The 26,220-nt window shown below is 44.7% G+C and overlaps 1 protein-coding gene across 2 annotated transcripts in view; it reads right to left on the bottom strand.

Moving 5' to 3' along the window:
- The window catches only part of MYO1E (myosin IE), a 200,360-nt gene that overhangs the window by 2,582 nt on the left and 171,558 nt on the right, over positions 1-26,220 (bottom strand). For both annotated transcript variants that reach the window (XM_012658061.1, XM_012658062.1), the window contains 5 exons: positions 21,975-22,121; positions 20,485-20,642; positions 16,762-16,854; positions 12,484-12,685; positions 3,880-4,049 (listed from right to left, as the gene is read on the bottom strand). In XM_012658061.1, coding sequence (XP_012513515.1) covers positions 3,880-4,049; positions 12,484-12,685; positions 16,762-16,854; positions 20,485-20,642; positions 21,975-22,121 — 770 coding nt within the window. The remainder of the gene's footprint in view (positions 1-3,879; positions 4,050-12,483; positions 12,686-16,761; positions 16,855-20,484; positions 20,643-21,974; positions 22,122-26,220) is intronic.

Raw genomic sequence — 26,220 nt, forward strand, 5'->3', positions numbered from 1 at the left:
TACTTTCAAAAGTGCAAAAGGATAAACAGTGAAAACAGCCACTGAGATCCCTTCTTGAAGGGCAGACAATATTACCTATTTTTTGTACATTCTTCCAGAAATATTTCATGTATATACAAAAGCAAGTATTTATAAAAATTACCCTCCTTAGTACACGCATGATAGCATACTATATGCCCTACACTTTTTACAACCTTAACAATATATATACTAAAGATTATTTCATATCAGTGTGTGAAGAGCTTCCATATTCTTGTCTATAGTTGCATGTACTCCACCGTTATATCATTTGCCTACTTTTTGTTGGTTCTTGGCCTTTTTCTTGTTGATTAGTTCTTCACATCTTAGCGAATTTGTCATATGAGTTGCAAACACGCCCCTTGTTTTTATCACTCTATGATGTTTTAACATGTAAGTAGTTGAATCAATGGACCTATTAATTTATGGCTTCTTGGTTTTCTATCATTTTTAGAAATTCTTTTCCACACTGATATTTAAAAAGAAAACTCTCCTATACTTACTTCTAGGACTCTTATGTTTCATTTTATACATTTAAATATGTATCTATTTGAAATTTATCTTGGTGCAGCAGATAAAGAATATATCCAAAGTAATTATTTTGACGTGAGGATTTAAGAATTCTGATTACTGCTAAATTTTCTCCCAAAAAGACTATTTCAGCAGTAAACAGTGAAAAGAGTACCCAACTCCCTGACTAACCACAGGTTTTATAGTCCACATTCTTATTGCAGTGACAAAATCTAAAATGTTCTGAGAACAAAAAGTTTTCTTTAACTCATTTGGTAGCAAAACTTGACCTGAACAGATGTGTGTTTGTTCGTGATGTCTCACCCCACTGAGTGTGAATATTCGGGTTGCATATATAAGGCATATACACTGTTATTAACTTCCTAAAAGCTCCCATTTCTGATTTCTGAAACTCAGCTGGCTCCAAGGGTTTGCATAAGGAAATGTGGACTGTCTCACGTTTTAACCTTTGCTGGGGTCATAGGCGAAATGTTGAGCTTTGCATTTCTCTGTGCCGCATCGACCCGGTAACCTCCGCGCACCTTGCACTGGACTGTCTGTCTTATTATTCGTGCGGGGGAGCTAGTTACATGTGTGTGATGTTTCTGTCTGTTCTGTTTTCTATTATCTAACTTTGCTCCTTGTGCTTTTCATCACACAGAAGGTGTTAGGTTAGCCTCTTTCTGAGGTTAAGTCCTGTACGGCTTTTGTGTTGCATGTCTGTCTTCTCCCATCCAAAGGCTAATATAATATTCTCAGTTTCCTTCTAAGAGTATTATAATTTCATTATATAGTTTTAGGTTTTTAATTCATTTGATTTCAAATACCTATGTAGCGTATGAGGCAGAGATCTAACTTCATTTTCTTTTTAAAATGGAAAGTAATTGTCTGTATTTTTCCCTCTGGTTTAAAATGCCACAGTTATCATGTGTTAAATGCCTACACGGGCATGGGTCTGCTTCTGCATTCTGTTCTATCCCATTTGTCTGCATGTTTATCGTGTATTTACACTACACTGTTTAAATTACAGTGATAGGCCAGGTGCCGTGGCTCGTGCCTGTAATCCTAGCACTCTGGGAGGCCAAGACAGGAGGATTGCTTCAGCACAGGAGTTCAAGACCAGCCTGAGCAAGAGTGAGACCTATCTCTACTAAATATCTCTACTATCTCTACTAAATATAGAAAAATTGCCAGGCATGGTGGTGCATGCCTGTAGTCCCAGCTACTCGGGTGGCTGAAGCAGGAGGATTGTTTGAGCCCAGGAGTTTGAGGTTGCTGTGAGCTATGATGACGCCACCACACTCTAGCCTCGGCAACAGAGCAAGACTCTGTCTCAAAAAATAAAATAAAATAATTACAGTGATAATTGATAGCATGTTTTGATAACTTCTACGACTCTACATTTTATACAAAATATATAATTTTTTTAATTATATTCAATGTTACTTCTAAAAAAATTTGAAAATATTAAGAAATGAAAGTAATACTTGTAAATTCAATGCTTAAGGAGATCACTTTTAACATTTTCTATAACACATATATATGCACATGAATACATTTACATATATACATCTAGCTATATACATTTCACATTTTTATAAAAATGAAATTATAGTTCACAGTCTACAATCTTTTTTCTTTTTTTATGAACATTTTCTATGTCAATAAGCATGCTGTATTTTTACAATATTATCTTTAATTAAAAAGTTTTGCATCAAAGTTCACTGAATGGATATATTTAACTAATCCTCTGTTACTGGATATTAGGTCATTTTCAATATTTTTGCTGAATAAGTCTGGTGATAAAAATCCCATTTGTTTTTACTAAGAGTTTATTCAACACTTGTATTTACTCTGACAACTTTGAAGAAAGATACCGAATGGCTTAAAATATTAAAACCCATAGAAAATTAAAAAAGAATGCTTGGGAAGCCATTTTGAAGGACGTTGATCCAGGGACTTAGAATTCTCCTCCAAATGAGCTCATGTGAGGAAGTAACCTGTTAAGAATGCAATTCCTGATACTGTCCGTGGCCACCTCTTCCTGAAAGCTGCACTTGCCAAGAACTGCTGTTCACTCAGGTTGTCCCTGCTCTGCTCACGTACCGTGGGTGGCTCCCCACTGCCTTCACAAGTTCTCTTAAGCCTCACATTCAGGACTCTCTGTCACCAGGACATTTCTAGCTTAATCCCACGACATCTCCCTGGGGCTTCTGCACTGTGATTGAGGGTTGGCTTGTTTTCCCAGACTGACCTGCTCTCTCTCCTCCATGGCTTCTTCTGTCTCTGTCACTCTCTCTCTGAGAACTATCTCCATACCTCACCACAAATGCCATTTCCTTCATGGTGTTTTTTCTAACATCTTGTCAGGAATTATCTTTTTTTATGTTTCCATAAGCACTGACATGTGATTTTATATATATATATATAGAGAGAGAGATATGTATCTCTTCTTTACCAAGTTAGCAAAGCCCTCAGTCAAGCCTATGGATCACGTTGACAGTAGGGTCCAGGGGGTTGCCTCCCTAGCTGCCACTCCATCCCCTTTCATTACAAGGAAGCCATGACATCTGGGAGAGCCCTCACCCTGTTTCCTAGGCAGCCCTGCCAGGTCTGACCCAATCAGGGCACAGCCTTTGTCTTGCTACAGAAGTTGGTTCAGGGAAGGACACATGACTAATTTTGTCCAATCAGAGTGAAACTTAGGACTTTTGTCCAATGGCTAAGGAAAGAGGTTTTAGAGATAAGGCAGATTTCAGTAGTGGTTTGATAGGTTGGCCTGGAATTGCTGCTACCTTTTGCTACCATGAAGAAAAATGACTTGAGAAGGGAGCAGATATAAAGAAGAGGGCAGAGCTGAAAGAAGCATTAAAAAAAGAAGGTAGAGGCCAGGCATGGTGGCTCATGCCTGTAATCCTAGCACTCTGGGAGGCCGAGGTGGAAGCATCATTTCAGGTCAGGAGTTTGAGACCAGCCTGAGCAAGAGCGAGACCCCATCTCTATAAAAAAATAGAAAAATTAGCTGGGTGTGGTGGTGCATGCCTGTAGTCCCAGCTATTCAGGAGGCTGAGGTAGGAGGATTGCTTGAGCCCAGGAGTTTGAGGTTACAGTGAGCTATGATGATGCCACTGCACTCTAGCCTGGGCAACAGAGACCCTGTCTCAAAAAGGAAAAAAACAACAAAAAGCAGAGAAGGTAGAGTCTTGATCAAACTGAGCCTGAAGCCTGCCTGCTTCTACAAATTTCAGTTAGAGGAGCCCCTAAATTCTTTTCATGTTTAAACTAGTTTTTACAGCAATGTGACTGTATGCTCTTCAGGTGGCTGTCCCAGCCAGCCAGCCATGCACTTACCTTCTTTGATAATATCAATAATGTCATTGGCATTGAAGCTGAGTTCATCTGTGTCCTGAGCATCATAGGCGTACAAAGCCTTGCACTGTGGCACCTGAGGCTTAGGCTTGGGCTGGGGCTTGGGTCTGCCCCCCGCTGGGGGAGGCCGACTGGTCGTTTGTCTCCGGACACTGTGGAGAAAGTGGAGGCAGATGAGAGACGGAACCAAATGTGCGCTGGCTTAGAGCATGGGGACCAGCATTGGCCTGTTCAAGTTCAAATACAGCTCCACCCTTAGGAGCCATATGGCCCCGGGTGCACCCCTTAAACGTTCTCGAAGAATAAAAACACCTATTTTTAAAAATTCTTAGTGTAATAATGGCAGCTAATGTTTATTAAGAGCTATGTGCTTTTGCAACAACCCGAAAATAGCTGCTGTTGCTATTGTATCCCAGCATAGAAGTTAATGTGAAAGAGGTGCATATCCACACACGAGTATGCAAAGCATATCTGTGCATTTAAATAATAAAACAAACATCCACGTATCTGTCTCTCCCTCCCAGTTTTGGCAACCAAACTTTTGCCAGTGTCATAGAAGCCCGCAAGTGCCTCTCCATAAAGGCATTCCCTCCCAGAATTACCCACTACCCTACATTTTGTATTCATAGTTCTCCTGCTTGTCTTTATAAGCCACACATGTAAATATCCCTAAACAATACCCATAGTCTGCCTGTTTCGTAACTTCACGAATGGAATTATATTCTACTAGCATAGGCTCAACAACTTCGAGAAGTACCCCGTTGACGCATGTGGCTATAATTCATTTATCCTCGTTGCTTTGCACTACTCCATTGCATGACAGTGTCACGAATTACTTATTCAGTTCGCTGTCAATGGTCATTCGCAATGGTTCCAGTTTTCACTATTACAAAAAAATGTTGCTGTGAGACTTTGCTCCTCATCCTCATCAGTATTACCCCTCAACCTCCCTCCCTTGCAAAATAACAACGTTGCTGTGCATATTCTTGCACGGTTTATCCAGAGCAGTTGGTGGCAAAATCAGCACTATTGATGTTCGGGGCTGGATAATTCTTTGTTGTGTCTGTGTAGGGTGGGATGGGGGCTGTCCTGTGTTTAGGGTGTTTAGCTGCATCCCTGATGTCTACTCATGGCACACCAGTAACATCCCCCACCCCTTTCCCGCTCATCAAAAATATCCCCAGTGCTCAAACCTAACACGATTTAGCTCTGATTATTCTTTCTACGCACTATGATGCCTCAGTCACCATTCATACATTGTCTCAAAGGCAAATGACTGCAACTTGTTCCTATTTAGCGAGATCTTTAAACTTATATCTGAAACACTTATTCATTAAATATGTTTATGAAAAGCGTTTAGCCAAAAAAAAAAAAGGAATAGAAACAGGAAACATCCCACTATTCCCTACCGCGTCCCCAGACTCCCTCGTGCCCCCTCACAGCCCGGGAGCGTCACGGTGGCTCGTGTGCCTGCTTGGCCGGCCCCCTGCTGAGATGCGCAGGCCCCACGGGGGGGGGGGGGGGGGCGTCCGGCCGCCGCGGCCCTCTCGCCCGCCCCCCCGGGCGGGGGGGGGGGTCCGGGCCTATCTGTGCTCACTGCCGTGGGCCCCGGACCTGGCACCAGGCCCAAGAACACAGTGTACGTGCTGATGGCGTAACAGTGGGCAGCAGGAGAAGGACACTGGTCCCTGTGCGGGGCTGAGGCCCAGCCCTGTATCTGTAAAACACGAGACCATTCAGGCAGGGGCCCTGGTCTGTCTTCTAATTCTAAGAAAGCTTTACGGAGAGCTCTCAACAGTCTCTGCTGTGAGACGTGCCAAGGAACACAGGACGTCTGTGCCCCTGACGAGGTCACAGTCTGCGATTCACCACACCGCAGGCCTGGAAGCCACCACAGAACACAGTCTCAGCACAGCCACCTTCCCGGCTCTGTGTCCGACAGGCTCTGACAGCTTTGAAAACCCAATCTCCTGCGCGTCACTAGGTGGCGGTCCTGTGTCATTAATAATGAGAACTAATGCCTTTCAAAGAAACAGCCAGAAATTGATTAATGAGGTCTTTTAGGCGCCTGGAGCCCTCCACGCCCAGCCGAGGCGATTGGTCCCTCCAGTGAAGAGGGGGTACAGACCTTCTCACGTAGCAAATGACACCCTCATGCCACTGTGCCGGAACTGGCCCAGTCCTGCTTGCGAGAGCTGCTTGTTAAAACTTTTAGGAATTTCTTGAGCCAGTTGTTAAACATGGCCATTACTAAAAATTAAATCATATAAACCAATAATGAATAAATTATATTAAAAGTAAAGGCAATAAATACTCATAACTCATCCTTTCCTAATTATTTTATTTCTGCCTGTGCTCTTGAAGTCATTGATGCCTATTGCTGACGTGGGGTGGAAATACTATACGACGGTGAGCGATTGCCCGTCTTTCCCCACATCCGCATTCATCTGGTAGCTTGAGATTGGCCACGGCGAGAGGATTACACCACAGAAACTAGCAAATGCCACAGGTCAAGCCGCTTCACCCCCAACGTGCCCGCTGGGTAGCAGCACATCACTGGCCTCATGCTACCCTCTGGACAGCCCACGTCCACTCTCGTCTAAATGTGCTTTGCCTACGTTTGCCTTGTAACAGCTATGTAGGATTAAGATAATTTTGGTACTTTTGTTATTTTGTGAGACAGTATTTGCATTTCTTAATAAAATTCATAGAATTGAAAATTAAACACTTATTTCATTAAGATAATGGGTTTGCAGCAAGAATTTCAGAGTCACAAAGTTATTTCTCCTGGTGACATTTCAACAATAAAGGCATATATGTATATATGTTAGTATACAGTTACAAAATTATACATTACTGAGCAAATCTAGTGCTTTATTATATGCAATTTTTGTACAATACAATTTAGTTTTCCCGTTATTACTTGACCCATCATTTATTTCAGGGTAATTTGTACACACTTATCACTTTATTGTACCTGTTATCCATTAACATAAACACCCGAAGAAGCTCAGCTCCAGCAACTCATTTTTGCAGCAGACTCTTTTCTAAGTGGGGCATTAGACCTCTACCACAATCACATGATAACCCAGGGCAAATAAAGTTTCTTGATGAATTAAACGTATTACATCCAATTTGCTTTGTGAAAACTTGCACTGCAAGAGAAGTCCCGTATTAGTGACCAGGGAAGACCAAGAGAGGCCTTTGCCCCAAGACATTAGGACGTCAGCTGACATTTGAGCCCTTGTGGACAGCAGCTAAATCTCAAAAAATGCCAAAAGCCCACAAGAAACAAAATCCCAAGTGACATCAAACCTCTCTAAACTAAGGGCTAGTTAATTCCCTCTGCTCTGGTTATTGCCACTTTCTATGAGATGTGAGTTGTTATGGTGATGGTAGCTAAGATGTTTAGTTAGAAAGGGAAGGTGGAAGAGTTCAGAGCAAGAAGGAGTTTGTGACTTTCATTTAAATTGTCCAAATGAAGCTCTAGTGTCTAGTAACTGTGGCAATATTACTGCACAGCTCTCCGTTCTGCTGATGTTCTGTGCCCACAGAGAACAAGCACAGCTACTTTCGGGGTGTGTGTGAGTGTTGGGAGAAGGCATCTCTCTGCCTGGTCTCCTTGTCTTGGCTTCCCTAGGCTGCCCATTCCCCTCCCCATTAAAGCCAGCAATACCTGAAGCGTAGACCCGTGTGGAATCCAGAGCTCTAGGCGGGCCAGAAATTCGAGTTCTAGAGAATAAAGCCACCGGGCCAGCGAACACCTACCTTTCAATCCTGGTAGAGTATTAAAACCTCCCTGCAAGCCCAAAGCTGATGAATAGTTGTAATGAAACAAATACAAGGGAACTTTCAAGTTGCATCATGCTTTATATCTTTCTTTCTTTCTTTTTTTTTTTTTGAGACAGAGTCTCACTCTGTTGCCCGGGCTAGAGTGAGTGCCGTGGCGTCAGCCTAGCTCACAGCAACCTCAAACTCCTGGGCTCAAGCGATCCTACTGCCTCAGCCTCCCGAGTAGCTGGGACTACAGGCATGCGCCACCATGCCCGGCTAATGTTTTCTTTATATTTTTAGTTGTCCGATTAATTTCTTTCTATTTTTAGTAGAGACGGGGTCTCGCTCTTGCTCAGGCTAGTTTCGAACTCCTGAGCTCAAACAACCCGCCCGCCTCGGCCTCCCAGAGTGCTAGGATTACAGGCGTTAGCCACCGCGCCTGGCCCATGCTTTATATCTTTCAAAGCCCTTATTTAATCTTCAAGGAAACCCCAAGAAGTGGGTTTTAAAAATGATTATATTGCCAGGCACGGTGGCCCACACCTGTAGTCTCAGGTACTGGGAGGCTGAGGTGCGAGGATCACTTGAGCCCAGGAGTTTGAGGCCGGCCTCTGCAAGATAGTGAGATCCCATCTCTTAAAAAAAAATTATTATATTATTATTATCCTTATTATACAGGTGAGGACACCAAGGTGTAGAAAGATGAAGTGACAAGCATGTGGTAGCTCACAGAAGGCACATGGCTCAGTAAATATTTGATGAATGAAACAAAATGCAACCAACGAATGAACCAGGACTCATATCCCATTCTCATAACTGCAAGTCCCCTGCTCCCTGCACTCTGCCGTGCCGCCTTTTGTGAACTTTTCTGTAGCTCCCACATATCCTGGGTGGGTGTGCCTCGTCTATGCCTGGGACAGCAGGGATCAAGCTTTCAAATATCACCTCTTTGTTCTGCAGATGTGAAATTTATGTCTTGAGATTCCAAGAAGGAAAATAATGGCATTTTATTTCATTGGCTCTTAAAAATATGTTCTGTTCCAAAAGGTTGAATCTATAAACATTACTGGAAATGTGGGAATGGATGCCAGGAATTCCTAAGCTCCATGTCTGCCTGGGCCAGGCTATGGCTGCTGCTCCTGGAGAGTGTGGGGTGAGAAATATTGCTATTGGACACTTAGGGGAAATTTTGCGCCCCTTGAAAATATGACTCCATTAGGAGAGTCTTGACAAGAGACACACAGGCAGCATTTAAGTTTTTCTATCGACCGCTCCTTTGTGGCATGGCCAGAAGCCCTACCACCGAACGCTTGCAACGGTTTTCTGTTTCCCCAACTTCTAGTTGGATTGATCCCTGGAGTATCTTGAAATTTCCTGAAGCTGTCCTCCCATGAAATGGACCACAGGATTATAAAGGGCAACAGACACTTCCAGTGGGGTTTTAATGCTTTCGACAGTGAACTGCAGGTGGATTATGTGCATTTCAGTTATAGGAGGGCAAATTACAAAAAAGCACATTCGATTGGCAAATCAAGTGCTCCTATGAGGTCAGAGCAAAGGTGGATGAATGAAGAGTTTATATGATTCTTGCTTAACCTGTCCTCTTTCCTTGGGAATCAGGCAAGATTTTTAAACTGAATCAGACTCTTCCAAAGCTATGCCAAGGGACTGCAAGATAATGATCCCCTCTGCCTATCTCTTAGTGTTTGGAAGAGAATGATAATAATGACGATGACAACAGCAGCTACCACGTGCACAAAAATTGTGCAGGGTTAAAGAATCCAGTTGGGGTGGTAATTAATTTAGTGGAGGTTTCATGCTCTATTTAAAAATAACTGATTCAACCTAAAATAAACTGATAAAGACTTTCCTGAATTAACTTGAGGTGCTGATTACATCATTTGATTTTATCCATATTACATGATCCAAAAGAAATAATCGCTTATGCTAATTATGTCTGTAAAGAAAAAGTGCATTGAGAGAGAGAGAACGGAAAGATAAACCCAGAATGTGAAAGCCCAGGAAAGGAAGGCCATGGTAATCTTGTTTTTACAGATTGGTAAATTCGAGGTGACTGTTTGAACCTTTGATATATATAGGAATCTTCATGTTTATGGAAAAGTACAAGCTTGAGATTCCAAAATTCTCTGCTTGCTCCAACAACCTCCTATGGAATAAATGCAATTCATGTCTTCTTGGCAAAGAGGAGAAGCTGTTAAATTTAGGTAACCACGAGGCTGCTGAAATGCCATGTACAAGGTCTCCAGCCATGTAAGAAACTTTTAATTTTCACCTTTGTGTGTTTTACAAAATAAATACTAAGAAAAAGCTCAGCCCTTTGACCAAGGTACTGTTTCTGAAGGAATGCTTGCACAGCAAATTTAAGTGTACAAAGAGGAGGTTGGCCAAATTCTTATGGCTACTGGATTTAGTGTGCTTAGTAATAACACTTTACATACAACAGACAGGAAATCTTACTGCTTGGTAGATGGATGTGAACGTGTCCTCCCTTCAGTCACAGCCACTCTCCAAGACAGCATCATATGCGCGTGGTCTTTAGATGCGATGAGACTTAAATAGGGACCCAAATACTGAGGGCTGCAAGGGAGCAGCCTCGGTTAAGACGCAGTGTTCCTAAATTGCCCACTTTTGGCTGACAGATGCTCCCAGCTGGCTGATGTGCAAGTCTGTAGCTTGCAAAGTAGGCCGGAAAGATGGTTTTGCTTGCCAAAACCAAAGCAAGTAGGAAGCTAGCAGACAGAGCTAAGAGATTTGGTGCATTTTGTTGATTGCTTGCAATCCCCTGCCTCCTTTAGGACACCAAAGTGGGCCCTGGAGGGACCGTGACTATTTTAGTGATGTTCAGCCATCTGAACAGTGCAGTCTGGGTTACAGAGTGAAAGTTCTGTTACCTTAACAGCATCCTTCCAATTCTCTTTCACATGGAATCTCCCCTGGCTTTATCAATTAGACAACAGGGGCCTTTAGACCAGTGGTTTTCAAAATGTGGTCCCTAGATCAGTAGCATCAGCATCACCTGGGAACTTGGTAGAAATTGGTAAATTCTGGGGCCCTAGCCAAGACCTACTGAATCAGAACCTCTGAGGTGGGCCAGCAAGCCCTCCAGGTGAGGCTGCTGCACACTAGGGTTTGAGAACCACTGCTTTAGACCAAGCCACTAAAGTAACCATGGTTGTTAGAATGGGTGGGATATAGCTCTGTACACAGAGCTGGGGGAAGAGGAAGGGAAGTGGGGAGGGAGCGCCAGAGAGGGAGAGGGGCCCAATGAAGCGTGCCATTCACTCTATCCATAGCTGTCTGTACTATAAAACTAGGGCACTTTCCTATCTGTAGCCCAGATGAGGGGACGAGGTAAGACTTGCCAGGGGAAAAGGAATGCTAGAGAGAACATGGTCAAGTTCGTAAGAGCTTTGTGATCTTCAGAAGGAAGTTGCCAAGGCAGGACACACATCTAACAACGGGGCGTGGAGGTGAGTGGGTGGCTGCCCACCGAGAGGAAGGAGCTATTGTTTCTTTCCCAGAATGGGTCTGTTTTGTACACAAGGCTCCTCACGCTCAATGGAAACTTCTTCATTGTGCTAGAGACATGTACAGAACGGAAAATGGACGTGGGCTAGAGCGGGGGAAAGGGTGAGAGAATAGGCTGCAGTGGCCAGTTACTGGGTTCAGCAGGCAGAACTACTCCACCACTGAGAATCACGCAGAGTTGCAAGATTCCTTAAAAGTCACTAGGTTCAACCACCGTGAGATAATGGGTGTGTCTCATCATCGCCATCATCATCTCCATCAAGCTAGAGGTAACTGAGCGGCTCCTACATGCCGTGTACCATGCTAGGTGTTTCATGTACGTTATTTCTAGGCCTCCCAACACCGCTGCAAGCTTGCTGGTATTACGGCAGCGTACAGACAAGGAAACGAGCTCAGAGAGGGTTAGCAGTGGGGCTGATAGTATGTAGGGAACAGCAACCGAAATAGGATTCTCTGCCGGGTCTCACTCTCCCTTATCTGACACTTGACACCATTACTCTACCACATTCCTGCCTGGTGATTCCCACCCACCCTGTGCCCGAGTACTTCCAGGGACAACTCATCTTTGTGTTGCTAGAATGTTCTTTCTTTTACTGATGCCAAAATCTACCCCCTGGCCGAGTGCATTCACTGGTCTTGCAGTTGGCCCTACTTCTATCCCTGTGACTCCCCCTTTCACACTGATAGCTCTTTGAGTATCCACAGAGTTCCAGCAATCTTCACTTCCTCAGGCTAAAAAGCCTGGGTTCTTTTCACCACTGTTCATTTTCTGTTCTAGAGAGGCAGTGAGGCTCTCATTGCAAAGCCACAAAGATCCATGTTCTTAAACAAACATCCACATCTCATAGAATGCTGGGATGTTTTCTTAATGTTGCTAAAGACTGAGCTGTTGCGTTTTTGCAACCGCAGGCACTGACGGACACAAATCAAAACCCCCATTCTTCCTCAACTGTGTGGGGAGCTCCTTAGAGAGCAAAGAAGGTCACAGGGTAATTGAATCCCGGGGATGAAGTGGACCCTTCTTCTGATGTTTCCAAGATGAGCTCTCTCCGGACAATGAAACGAGTTGTGTGCTATCAACTGGGTTGCATGTTTAAAAATGCCAGCCAAGTCCCCACAGCCTTGGGTCCTGGATTACAGTGTTTGGGTGGCAAACTGAACTTTAGAACTGTGCAGTGACAGCCCAAAGACATCCCTGAACCCTTGGCGTCATTGATGTCGATGGAGCTTGTCGGCTGCATCCACAAGATGTGGGAATCTTACCCTGCAGCTCCCTGGTCCGGGACCTTGAGGAAATCTAGGCTCTCTGGTGTCTGTGACACTCGGTCTGAGCCAGTGGACTGCTGTCGCGGCAAGGGCGGGCGGGCCATGGAGGTGTACAGGCTTCTCTGATTGGATCTCTGGTTTCCAGGAGCGTGAGGATGTGGCACAAATTGGTTTTTGATGACTCCATTCTGATGATATCCTAAAGAGAAGAATAGAGAAGAAAACAAAGCTTAAATTTTCTGATCTTTTTCCAAAAGATTCTCCAAATTTCTTCCATTAGCCAAGGGCAGGTTACTTATCTGAACCTCAGTTTCCCCATATGAAAAAATGGAGGGCATTACTGCTAATATACTGTGATGATTAGTGCTAACATATTGTTTTCCCTCCAGCTTTAGTGAGGTGTAATTGACAAATAAAACTATATATATTCAATGTGCACAATGCCATAGAGTTAATACATGGTAAACTGCCCAGGAAGTGCCGGGGACGTAGCAGACGCCCAGCACATGCTTGCTGAATTAGACAATAGAATCCCCAGATGTTCAGGTGTTGCTCCATGAATTAATATAGATGTGTTTGCAGACAGGATTTGTCTTAGGAGTTTTGCAGAGCTTTGCCCTGAAGGAATACGTGAACGTGTTGGTTTGCAACTCAAATGCTGTTGCACTCGGAAGGGCGTCTCTGAAAGACAGTAGCGGCTATATCCCACAAGGCGACGCGTTTCTCAGACCTAAAGGTTTCGATTTGCTTTGTAAAGCAAAGCGAATCTGTTAAAAACTACAGGATGAGAGCCGACAATGGAGTGCCCCCCAGAACAGACAGCTGCCCAAATGGCTAGAAGCAAAGCTCTTGTTTAAACCCTCTAGACTGCCTATCTCCATTCACAATAACCTAATAAATATGGAGCCAACATATCTCTGTTTAACCCCTCTGTTAAGTGATAAACTTACCTTAGAACTTAGAAGTTAATCTTTGAAAGATTTTGTAACCATTTGTTCATGTAGATAGAATTAGTTAAAGAATCTGTAGAAAGAAGCCTTTTGAAAATCTGTTAACCTGAGAGGAACTACCTGTTGTTATGTAAATCTGTTACCCCTGGCAATTAATCACTATTCCCTATAAGTTACCATGTGAGACCTCATTCGGGGCTTTTTGAGACCCACGGAGAAGGTCTAGGCCCCCTGAGATCCCGCTTTGCCTATAATCATCATAAACTTATAAAGCTACATCTTTGTCTCTGTGTATTCTTTTATTTTCCATTTTTCTCTATTATTTTCTTATCCCTTGCAACTCTACTAAAGGGACCCGGTTTTTTGCTGGGAGCTTAGCTACCTCCCCACATTCAGGGTTTCAAAGCCCACCGTCAAGGAAAGGTAAGCTTGCAGCTAGTTGGCAGGCACATTCTTGGGTCTAAGAAAAATTATGAGGGCTGGCAGGCAGCTGTTTAACTAGTTGGACATCCATTTTCAAGGGGTCAGTCTGGGCGCCCTTGGCAGGAGCTCGTTGTGTGAGGTGGGGGGAACGCACCACCCAGGCAAGGGCAACGCGGCCCCTAGCTGAACCCGTCCAGGTGCAGCAAGCTTTCTCGGCCCAGCAGCGATTTTAAGTCAAGGCCGCATTAGCAGGTAAGTAATGGACTATTGTGATGGGCTCCAAACCACGGGTCTCGGTCAAAAGGGGCCTTATCATTCCATGCTATGCATGAAGAGGTCCTTGTCTCTTTTTCCACTGACAGATGTGGACAAAGTGGGTAAGAACGAGATTTCCCGAGGCCCACTCTGGTGAGCTGCACCAATGAACCTCTTACAGCCAGACTAAGAGAACTCTCTGGTACCAGTGGGATGACTCTTAGTTTATAAGGGGGACTAGAGGTTTTCTCCTCCCCAATAATAATAGGTGGAGCTTCTACTTTGAGCCACAGTTGTCTAGGGTGGCACTTCCACAAGAGTGGCTCCTCATCCAGCCGTCTCTCTAGCAATGTGCCACCCAGGCCAGATCAGCTATAGACATTTGGGGCAAACAGCCTGGCTTGTCACCTTACCCCATTCCCCTTGGTCAGTGGGGTTTGCATGGGCTCCCGACAGTGTCTGGGGCGGGGCAGGGCAGTGAGACCCCACTTGCAGCCCAGGGAACCAAGGAAAAGAGAGGGCATTCTCAGAGTGGGACATGCCCTGGGGTAATGACACTCGCAGTGGGGTCCCCGGATGCCACATGCTGCTCGAGACCCAGTAGCCCACGGTAAGTTTGGAATTGAGAGTGAGCATTTAGAAGTGTTCATAGCAGTTGGACAGATATATTTCATGTCTGTTGAATCTAACACCAAGAAATTTTGGCTTATATTTTGTATGCTTTAAACATTCCATTCCTCTACTAAGTTATTTTTATTATATTTTGCAAAAGTATGGCCTGTAATGGACTGGGAATTTAAAAAAAAAAAAATAAAACTCTAAAAACAAAACACCCTGGTCTTTCACCACAGATAGTTTGAGAAGTGCTGATCTAATGGATCCAGGTCCATTAGATGGGGAAACTGTTATTTAGAAAGCTTGGGAGCCATGTTCAAGGTCAGAAACTTTGTGGCCTGATTTGGTCTGAGGCTACTTTGGCCAACCTAGCTGGGGCCAACAAGCTTTCCAGGTGGTCCTGGCCAGAATCCTAAGAGGGGGGCCAACACATAAGCAGTAATACGATACTACATCACTTTCCTTAGGTTCCTCTGTGCTCAGATTTTCTTCAAGGACAAAGGAAGAGGGGAGGAGAGAAGCTAAGCCAAGGCAGGATGGGGACCCCAAAGGGGTGCGAATTCGTTTCTCACTGCTGGGCACCCCTGTCCGTATTTCAGCATACAACTGTGAGATTCCAGAGCAGGAGACTAACGAAATGCATTTTATTTCTTATCTTGGACCTCAGTACAAACAGGAGTCTCTTGTCTGGGATGATTTGAGCCAAGTGACTTGAGTCAAATATTCCGGGAGAGTTTTTATGAACTGAATTTTGTGAGTGATGGAAGAACATTTTGTGAATTTTGAAAGTGCCCTTCAAACACCAAACAGATTCATAGGGGCAAAAGTCTTAAATTCAGGTTAAAGTGTATTGATCTGCAAGTTATATTGTTATTATTAAAAATGAGAAATATGAAACACAAGGGTAACTTTTGTGACAATTTTGTGATTCTCTCAGATTTTACTTTATTTTTTAGAGCATGTCTCCTGGGTCCTACCTAAGAATGGATTTTTTTCTATTCATGCATTAAGCTGTCAGGTAGTTGTAAAATATTGTATAGTAGCCCCCTGCCCATGGTTTCAGTTGCCTGTGGTCAACTGCGGGCCAAAAGTATTAAATGGAAAATTCCAGAAATAAACAATTCCTAAGTTTTAAATTGTGTGCTGTCCAGCTCTGTCCCACCCAGGGCATGAATCACCCCTTTGTCCGGCTTATTCCCCTGCAGACGCTCCCCGCCCGTTAGTCACTCAGTAGCCAGCTCGGTTATCAGATCCACTGTCGTGGTGTCACAGGGCTTGTGTTCAAGTCACCCTTATTTGACTTCATAACGGCCCCAAAGCACAAGACTAGTGATGCTGGCAATTCAGATATGCCACAGAGAAGCCATCAAGTGCATCCTTTAAGTGAAAAGGTGACAGTTCTCGACTTAATAAGGAGAGAGCAAAACTGATGCTGAGGTTGCTAAGATCTACAGTAAGAACAAATCTTCTCTCTGTAAAATTGTGAAGCAGGAAAAAGAAATTTCTGCTAGCTTTGCTGTCGCACCTCAAACTGCAAAGATATGTATAGTGTGTATGGTACTCTCTGCAGTTTCAGGCATCCACTGGGGGTCTTGGAATGTATCCCCCAAGGATAAGGAGGGGCTACTGCGGTGGTGTTTGGCTGGAGCTGGGTGGTGGGGGTAGGGTTATACTCATAAACTCCCGTTTCCATAAAGACAGCATCCTACATCTTAAAAGCTGACATCGCTGTGGTTGCACAGGTAAGGAACTCCTTTCTCTAAGGGGAAGCGTTTCCTAAGGGAGTAGTCTTGCTAGGTAATGAAATCCAGACTGTTAACTCAGCCACAATTCAGTCGCACTGACTCATACTTTTCTGAATTTTGGGGTCACAAGCAGGGCCAATGCGTTGACAGAAGTACATCTGGCACAGAAATGGCCCATGTCCGATTGATCTGTGGGCATTTATTAGCTGATGGGTTTCTTCCCAACATATTTTATAAGTTAGGGTCTAGACTTAGTGGTCCCAGACTGTGGTGCATGCTTGGCTTACCTGGGGGAGGAGGGGCGGCTCTCATTGGGTAGTTGGCATTTTGAGTCCCACTGGAATAACCTCTGTGTTGGGTGGTGTTCCTTCTGGTAGGACCTGAAATAAGAAAGCAAAGCAAAGTTTAAATAAGTGCTATTTTATGGCATCAAGTTTTATGGCTCCTGACGGTTCTTTGCATGTGGAAAACTTTTGAGAAGTTTGGAGTCCAGGTCCCAGGTGGATTGCAGGAGACCGGCCGCAGTGCAGAAGGGACAGCACTGTAACGGTAGCTATTGGTGGGAGGGTGGGGTCGGAGGGTATGTTTATAGAGGTGTAGTTTTGATACGTTAGTGATAGTGGCTTTTCAAAAAAGTATTGATAATCTTACAAAGGCATTTCTATTTTTGTAGACTTTCAAAAAGAGACAGATGGAACACTTTAATGTTTCCACTCATGCCCTAAACACTGCAAAGCAGCCGAGCAGGTGATCGCTGCGTATCATCTGCTTCGCCATGAAGCACGTTCCAGCACTGACTGCACGTCTGCCTGGGGCAAGAGCCCTTCATGCAAGAGTCTGTGGTCTACAGTCTTCCAGTTAAACACAGAGGGCAGAAGCGAACTTGTCCCCGTGATACAGACATGAAGGAATCAGAAACAAGCGGGTGCCAGATGGAACATCACTGCGGGCCAGAGTTAGGTCTGGGCAGCAAGGCCATGGGGGGCCAGATGAGATCTTTGCAGAGACATCTGTGTTGGGAAGGAAAACAATAAATACGGTCTCAGCCAGGACAGGAAGGAGGGTAGAATTAACTAGCTGGAAGAGGAGTGTAGAGAGAATTTCTTATAAAGAGAAGAAAGGACGAGTGGAGAAGGGTAGGAAGTGACAAGGCGTGTGTAGACACAGCAAAGGAGGTGCAGCTCCACATCCTAGGGAAGGTGCTGGGCAAACCCACAGTGTGGGCCCCGGGGCAGTGGGAAGTGGCCTGGTACACACACCCCCCATCCCAAGAAAGACCTAATGAAACACCCTACTGGGGCCTACTGCAATTGTTCGCACACATCCTGCTGGTTCTCCGCAGCCCTTCTTTGCCCGGCTCTGTGCCAGGGGTCTGAGCTCCGAGGGCTGCCAGCCTCTATATTCAGTGAGGTTTGGCCAATGGGAGGCACTGGCAGGTGTCTGGAGTACCAGAGGAGAGGGAGGTGGGGGTTTTAGTCTGCCTACTCTCTGTATCCTGCAGCTCTTTCCTCCCTCTGTTGCTCCAGGCTTAAAGGTAGTAATGGTTTCTTGCTGGTCCTTTTCCTGGGGTCCCTACTTTGTTCCCTTAACCCTGCCCACATTCTTTTACTTAAATGTCCCTTCAAAATTCCTACTGAGGCTGGGCGTGGTGGCTCATGCCTATAATCCTAGAGCTTTGGGAGGCCAAGGCCCGACAATTGCTTGAGGCTGGGAGTTTGAGACCAGCCAGAACAACATAATGAGATCCCCATCTCTACAAAACATAGAAAAATAAGCCAGGCTTCGTGGCACATGCCTGTAGTCCCAGCTACTTGGGAGGCTGAGGCAGGAGGATCGCTTCAGCCAAGGAGTTGGAGGCTGCAGTAAGCTATGATGACACCACTGCACTCCAGCCTGGGCGACAGAGCAAGACCCTGTCTAAAAAAAAGGAATTCCTACTAAAATGTGCTGTTTGCTGGAAGTAAGTACCAACTGATGCACAGACACACACCAACACTTTCTGAGTATGTAAAGGTAAAGGTATGTTAGCATTTATCAGTATTGTATTAGGTCATTAAATATGAAATGTCCGATTTCGAATCAAAAGTGTAGCTTATTATATCTCAAACAAGAAGCAGTACAATTAAGCAAACTATGCGCCTAAACTATCGACACAGTTTTGCCATCTTAACATTGGCTTGTTTATGCCAGCAGTGAAGATACCTGGAGAGCGAGTAGCGATGGAATTGCAAAAGGTGTTATACACAGCTTGTTGAGAATTGGATATTTTTCCTGGCAAGAGGTGGTAGTCAGTTGGTGCAAGGTCTGGTGAATACTGTGGATGACAGAGAGTTTCCAAGTCCAGCCTCTGTAGTTTGGGCAGCGTTGTTTGTGCGACATGTGGTCTAGCATTGTCTTGCAAGAGGAGTGGTCTGTCTCTATTGACCAATCTTGGCTGCTTAATCGCAAGCATCCTCATCATTTCATCCAATTGGTTGCAGTAGACACTTGCTGTAGTGGACTGACCAGGTTTCATGAAGCTGTAGTGGATAATACCAGTGCTGGACCACCAAACAGATACCAGCAGTTTTTTTTGATGAATATTCAGTTTTGGACTGTGATTTAGCACTTCCTCTTTATCTAACCACTGTGCTGAACGCTTGTGATTGTCAAAAAGAATCCACTTTTCATCACACATAACAATAAGGTGTAGAAATGGTTCACCTTTATGTTGTGATAGCAAAGAAAGGCAAGCTTTGAGATGATTTCTCTTCTGATGCTGATTTAATGGAACCCATCTATCCAGCTTCTTTATCTTGCTGATTTGTTTCAAATGGTCCAATATTGTTGGAATAGTAATGTCAAACCTTGCTGCTAATTCACATGTAGGTTGAGATGCATTTGTTTCCACTACAGCTTTCAGCTCATCATTATCCACCTTGGTCTCAGGTTGCCCACGTGGCTCATTTTCAAGGTTAAACTCACCAGAACAGAACTTCTCAAACCATCAACGTATTGTGCGTTCATTAGCCACATCCTTCCCAAACACTTCATTGATATTTCAAGCTGTCTGTGCAGCATTGGTTCCATGATGGAACTCGTATTCGAAAATAACCTGAATTTTTAACTTGCCCATAGTTTCACAAAAATTGCTCTAATAAAACTTTGAAAGATAATCACAAGCCAAATGATGCATTTGAAAGACTAAAGATGTACCGCAAAATAAAAATAAAACAATAAGTGTCAAAGTGAAACGTCAGAGATATCAACTGTCAAATTTAGCGCTTAAAGAAATCGGACATTTCATACTTAATAATCTAATATGAATACGTTAGGGCACACGTCAATGCGTTCCTTCGTAGATGGATTTGATAAAGGCCTATTTTATATATGGCTTACTCATCATTGATCACACAAGTGCTAAATTTTAGAAGATATCTGCATTATATGAATATATAGCATATGTGGTTATTCTATGCTGTATAATGTAAGTTTATAAATATTATAAATAGAAAAAGAATTAAAGGCCAGTGCTGGAGTCAGAGTGGGGTTTGAGTTATTAATACCATGTGTGTGTGGGCACGTGTGTGTGTGTGTGTGTGTGTGTCTTCTAATGAAGCTCTCTAAAAAGGAAGGCAGAGATCTTAGATTTGATTCACAGTGGCATGGCGAAACCATGCAGAGAGATGGTAAATGTGGTCAAATTTCTTTACAACTGGCACAGAGTAAAATGTTTATATTGTGGACAAGATCTGACCGGAAAGGGCTGGGAAATTTGAAGCCAACTAACTTTGATTTGTTTTAAACACAATATCGTAGTGCCAAGTGTACCGTACATAAGTACTCAATCATTCAGAAAGTTTTAACCTGCCCATTTTCCTTGGTGTTGCTTTAGTTGACTGTTCTACTCCCAAGCCCCAGGAAGCAGTCGATGTTCTGACTCTCGGCCCCTAGATCTGTGCGCACGTTCTCAGCGTTCGGGCAGAGTGGCGTGGCGTGGCGGCTCCGCCAGTGGCCCAGGGAACACTTACGGGAGTTCTTGGGCAGCCCGGGTCCGATGCTGACCTGCAGCACTTTGTTACTGGGCTTGAGGACAGCCAGGTCCCCAAAGCCTTGATGGAACTGCACTTGCCGGGAACCCCCTGCACTCCAGGGACCCCAGTTCTCCTTTTTCAACTTCAGTTCGAGCCTGCAAAAAGGACATTGGTTGGAATTAACCAGTGGAATGAACCAGTGAGAAAGTGGTGCTCACAGACCCAACCATGCAGTTCTGCCGCTGGCAAACACGCTGTAAAATTCGGCAAGACCGCATAACTTAAACTGGGCGTAGGGCCTGAGGGGGGGCACAGCATCCAGGGTGTAGCACTCTGCTGGGGGACACCGTGAGAAACCAGGGGGTGAGGGAGGCACCCCACTAATGCGCTGACGTCGCTCTGTCAGGTGGCCTCAGGGGCGACTGCCGGGGTGGGGGGCAGAAGAAAGGGAACAGTCCAGGCCACACCTGCTGTGTTGCGTCACTGTGCTGCCAGCTGTTTTCCCTGTCCTGTGTCTGTGGAAGACTGAGAGATGCCAGACACAAGACAGCTGAAGACCCTTAGCGCAGAATATGGCGGTTACTTAATTAAGTTCTATTCTTCCACCATCATGCTTCACCCAAGGACAGAAAAAGACAAGCACTAGCAACCAAAATCCAAACAGAAGGCAGGTTTACCCACACTCCCCAGCCAGGTCTCATTTTGCCAGGTCGCCTATGCGCCTGCATCATGTAATCCATTTCCACTTTTTAAACTTCTATTTTCTCAGTTGTAAGAAAGAAAAATCATATTTTTTTAAAGTAGCTTCCTGTTGTAAGTTTCCCTCAGCATAGCATTAAGGCTTTACCTTGGCCTCATTCTTGTGAGTAGGAAGAGATGGAGAATATTTCCATGTCACTGACCGGGGGATATAAGAAGAAAAACTAAATAAAGCTCGCTCAGCAAATATGTGATTAGCAGCTCAACAGTCTGCCAGTATCTGGTCCATCGGACTGTGCTGCCAAGACAAATGAAGATGAGCCAAGACACAATGCATTGGCCACCCACGGCCCTCAGGTCCTCAAATGCTCCACCAATAGGTTTTATTATGCATCGATTTGGGGATTGAAGCTCCCATTCCTAAAACTTTCATCTGCTTCCAGCCTGACTCTACTCCTGTCTGTTCTGCTGCATAAAATACTCTTTTATTGATGATATGTAAAAATCTGCCTTCCCCTGCCTCATTTTGATGATTTTTGTACAAATGATAAAATATATGGAATTCATTCTATGAAGTCATTATTTCACAAAAACACAAAGTGACCTTTTCAAAGTCTGTGACAACCATCCAGACTGCCTTCTGCAGGTTCCAAGATTCCGCTGGGGAAGCTGAGGCATCAGGGCTGGAGCCATCAGAACCCCCTCCCACCCCCCAGGCCTGCTCCAGGGCTGAGATCAAGGCCCCTGTCAGTTCCAGGAGGATGTTTGGGCCCCAGATGCAGACTTACGTGTTGCTGAATTTCAGAGGTAGTTGCTTCTGCGTTTTTTCCTCATAACGCTTTGCTAAGAGGCTTAAGAATTCGGTTTTGAAGACAGATTCAAGCAAGCTGTCGTACTCTTGCTCATGGAGAATAAAAATGTCATCTTGCATAGTACTGTAAAGAGATTGGACAAACTTGATGAAAGTTGCACTTTTGTTTTTTCTATTTTTTTTTTATTCACTTTTTTTTATCCTGCAAGACAGTGGTAGGCTTCTGTAGTCTTTCTCCTATAAGTGATAATCGTTAAAACAAAACACAGCAACGGCGAATTTCATAATGAGATGGGAAATGCATAATCAAAATACTTCTTCCACGTGATCTTTAAAATCAGGAATTTAAGGGCAATTTAGGCCATATTAGAAAATCGATTTTCAAATTCAACATCTATGTTTTTAAGATCATAAAAATAAAGAATGTTATGAATAAAATGTAACTGAAAAGGAATAATTCCACACTAAGTTCCAAGTTAGTTGAATTTATGGTATGGTTGTAGCTATTGGAATAAATCTGAACTTGAAAAATTGTAAGCTTGGTGATCGAGAAGGAAGCCAACGTCCTGGGCTTCATAGGCACTTATTAAGAACCTTTGGCAAACTGTGCTCTGCTTATACTGCATGCCAGGTGCTGCTAGAATATACAGACACATCAAAGTGCAGAGACACACCAGCCAGATGTACAAACAGCAAGCAAGCACACATCATCACCTTCATGCTGATGAATTTTGTCGGACAAGGAAAGAACACGCCTTTGCAGAAATTGCATGTTTGGGCAGCGAAGGACTGTGGAGAAACTCATGCTTGGTTGGAGGGGAGTGGATATTAGGAGCTACAGAGAGGATGGAAGAGAGGGACTGAGGGAAGGCCAGTCCTCAGGAAATGCTCTGGGGCAGGGGGAGGTTGATTCGACACAGTTTGTCTCCACACCTGCTGGATTTTGTGGAAAGAGACAGTACTCACATATCTAACATACTCCAGCTATTAGATATATTGCTAAGTTGAATGAGGCTACCACCCCAAAGCCTCCATAACACACAGGTTTACAAGTATCTCCAAGTACTGCTGCCCAATAACTAAGACGACTCTTTAAAGAATGATGTTTCATTCGGGATTGTAGGTGTTTTCCAGGTGTTAAAAACAAATTAGAGGCCAGGTGCGGTGGCTCACGCCTGTAATCCTAGCACTCTGGGAGGCCGAGGTGGGAGGATCCCTCGAGGTCAGGAGTTTGAGACTAGCCTGAGCAAGAGCCAGACCCTGTCTCTACTAAACAAATAGAAAAAATTAGCTGGGTGTGGTGGCGGGCACCTGTAGTCCCAGCTACTTGGGAGGCTGAGGCAGGATCGCTTGAGCCCAGGAGTTTGAAGTTGCTGTGAGCTAGGCTGATGCCACGGCACTCTAGCCTGGGCAACGGAGCCAGACTCTGTCTCAAAAAAATATAAAAAGAAAACAACAACAACAAAAAAAACAAATTAGATGAACCTGTTTCAATGAATTGACCATGGTAACATTTTAATCTATCCAAGTGCAGGAAATGCCAAAGAGATGGTTCTTTTAACATCCAGAGCCAAGCTGCTGCACACAGGAGCTGTGTTCTGCTCCCAGGGCTCCAGGTATCTCTGCCCCAGTGTGGCTGTGACAAAGCCAGATGACAAGGTGAGTGGATCATATGCAGGACTGGGGTGTAGGGAATCTTTGAGGCCCGGATTCTTCTTCCATGTAGAACCCTATGGTGTCTCCGTTTAGCCCCATTAATAAAGTCAAGGTAGGGCTGGGCCACTCCTGGGGTCACAGGTCTTCCCTGGGCAGAAGAGAGCCTTGGTGGACTATCTCAGGTCGTCAGGAACATCCTCCCTCTGGGCTGAGACAGGGAGCTAGCGGCAGGCAGGGAGCTATTGAGCCAATAGCTACAGCCACGGCGTCTACTGTGGTCTGAATGTGGCCCCTCCTCATACGTTCAAACTTAATCGTCAGTGTGTTAGTATTAAGATGTGTGGCCTTCAGGAGGTGAATAAGTCACGAGGGTGAAGCACTCATGAGTGGGTCAGTGACCTTATAAAAGAGGTATGAGGCCAGTTCACCTCTGTCATGTGAGCATGCGGTGAGCTGCCATCTACGAGGAGGACGGCCTTCACCAGACACCCAACCTGCCTGCACCTTGATCTTGGACTTTCCAGTCTTGACAAATGTAAGAAATAATTTTCTGTTGTTTATAAATTATCCAGTCTCAGGTATTTTGTTCTAGCAGCAGGCATGACTAAGACAGCAGCTCTGTGCCTGAAACCACTCAACCCTTGTCTTCCCGGAGGAAGGAGGGTTGGTAATGCACCAGCGAAAAGGGGTCTAAGGTAGGACCACAGCACAGCTGATTTAAAGGTGCAGAGTGGCAGCGCATACGCACAGACCACAGGGGGCAGAACGGAGTCAACTAGAGGGATGATACGAGCATCAGGGGAAAGGAGCTTGGCCCTTTCACGGCCTCTTTACTGAAGCAGCGGATGCCAGAGAGTTCTCCTGAGATGTGAAGTCGAAATACTTTATGGGAGTTTTGGGATGAACCATAGCATTTATTCCGGCGGAGCACTTGGTCATTATTACTACCTCAAAAGTTTGTTTTCAAATATCCCTACATCACAACCATGCTTCTCGCCTACTTTTGTGACAGTTGAGTTATAGGATAAACCCTGACAAGCAGTGGTTTAAGGAACAGACCGTTTTCACCTCTGTCACTCCACAGGGTGTGCAAAAGAGATTCAAGGCCCACAAGGCAGCTCTGCAGCACCCGGGAGACCAGCAATTCAAAGCTCCAAGGGCACTTACGTAAAAGCTGCTCAAAAGCGCTCTCTCAAGTCATTTGGAGTTAATGAAATAAAGTCTGAGCATCCTAGCACAGGTGTAAGAAGCTGCCACGTTGGGCAGGGAGTACACACAGCGGAAAATAGTGTGAGGAGAAGAACCACCTTTTGGCCTGTGGGTAAGGATTGAAATTCCTTCCTGTTCTAGTGGTTTCACTCGAAGCGCTCTTTGACATGTCTGGACACGTCTGGCTGCCTGGCTGAACTTTCAGCAGGGTGGTGATTATTCAACGGGCCAACATGAGCCCAACACAAGTAACCTTGAGTGTTTTAATGTGCTTAGATTTATTAGGAGCTTCATTACCATAAAGAAAACAAGCAAGGAGGCAAAACTTCAAGGCCAATTACCAGCATGAATCTGGAAAGGAGAAGAGATGTGTTTGGACACTTTAACCATCAAATTCAAAATCCCCTCCCTTCAGCGAGCCAGGCACCCGCGTTAGCAAAACCATCTTCACCCAGGCCAGGGTTCCCTCTCGTCTCGCTCTCCCTGGCCCATGCTCCTGGGCCTCAAAATAAAGCTTTTATGTTTATTTATCCTAGAAATCAGACTTATCTTTGGACTTCACCCCTGACTTCTTCGTGTGCTCAAGCTGCAATTCCTCACAGATGTTTGCGCTGTGCCCTGTGTTGAAAGGTCCTTTGCTGGTCTCTGGTTTGGATCTGCACTTGTTTTTTATTCCCCGTCTCTGTGGCTTATGGTATTGCTGACAACACTAGAAAATCTTGTTTTACTCTCTTAACCAATATATCCTCTTCACAAAAATGTTGGTTACAAAACACTGGGGGAAAGTCCTAAAGGAGTTGTTTTTCTTTTCTTTTTTTTTTAATTTTATTTTTAATAAAGCTGAAAAGACAATTTCCAAGGTTAGCCCTGCCTTTCTAAAAGCTTTTCCTGATTATGAAATATAGGCTACTTGTAGTAAACTGGAAGATACGGGGGTGAATAAAGAAGAAACCTTGCCCAGAACTCTAACACTCAGAGAAGCCAGTGGGGCCAGTTTGGGATCCTTCTTACCCTCTCTGAGAAAGCCTGCATACCTGTGCCTATTCCTGGACGTGTGCTGCCCAGGAAAGCTTTCCCTGGCTGCTAGATGCAAGGGCCCACTGCCCTCTTCTGTGTCCCAGGAGTGCCCTTCAATCACACTCCGCACACTTGTAACCTGTACGGCGCATGTGTATTTAGGTGACTGTTCTCGCTTCCGGAGCAGGAGGAAGCTCCTTGAGGCAATGACTGTGCCTCCTTCACCCTTGAACCCCAGGGCTCCATACCAGGTCGGCACTCAGCCCAGCAGTGCTGACGATACCCAGGTTCCCAGACCCTGAAAGCCACAGCAAGTCAAGATTCCAGTAATGCTTCAGGTC

Source organism: Propithecus coquereli, unplaced genomic scaffold (genome assembly GCF_000956105.1).
Source record: "Propithecus coquereli isolate 6110/MARCELLA unplaced genomic scaffold, Pcoq_1.0 Scaffold57, whole genome shotgun sequence".
Taxonomy (NCBI): Eukaryota; Metazoa; Chordata; class Mammalia; order Primates; family Indriidae; genus Propithecus; species Propithecus coquereli.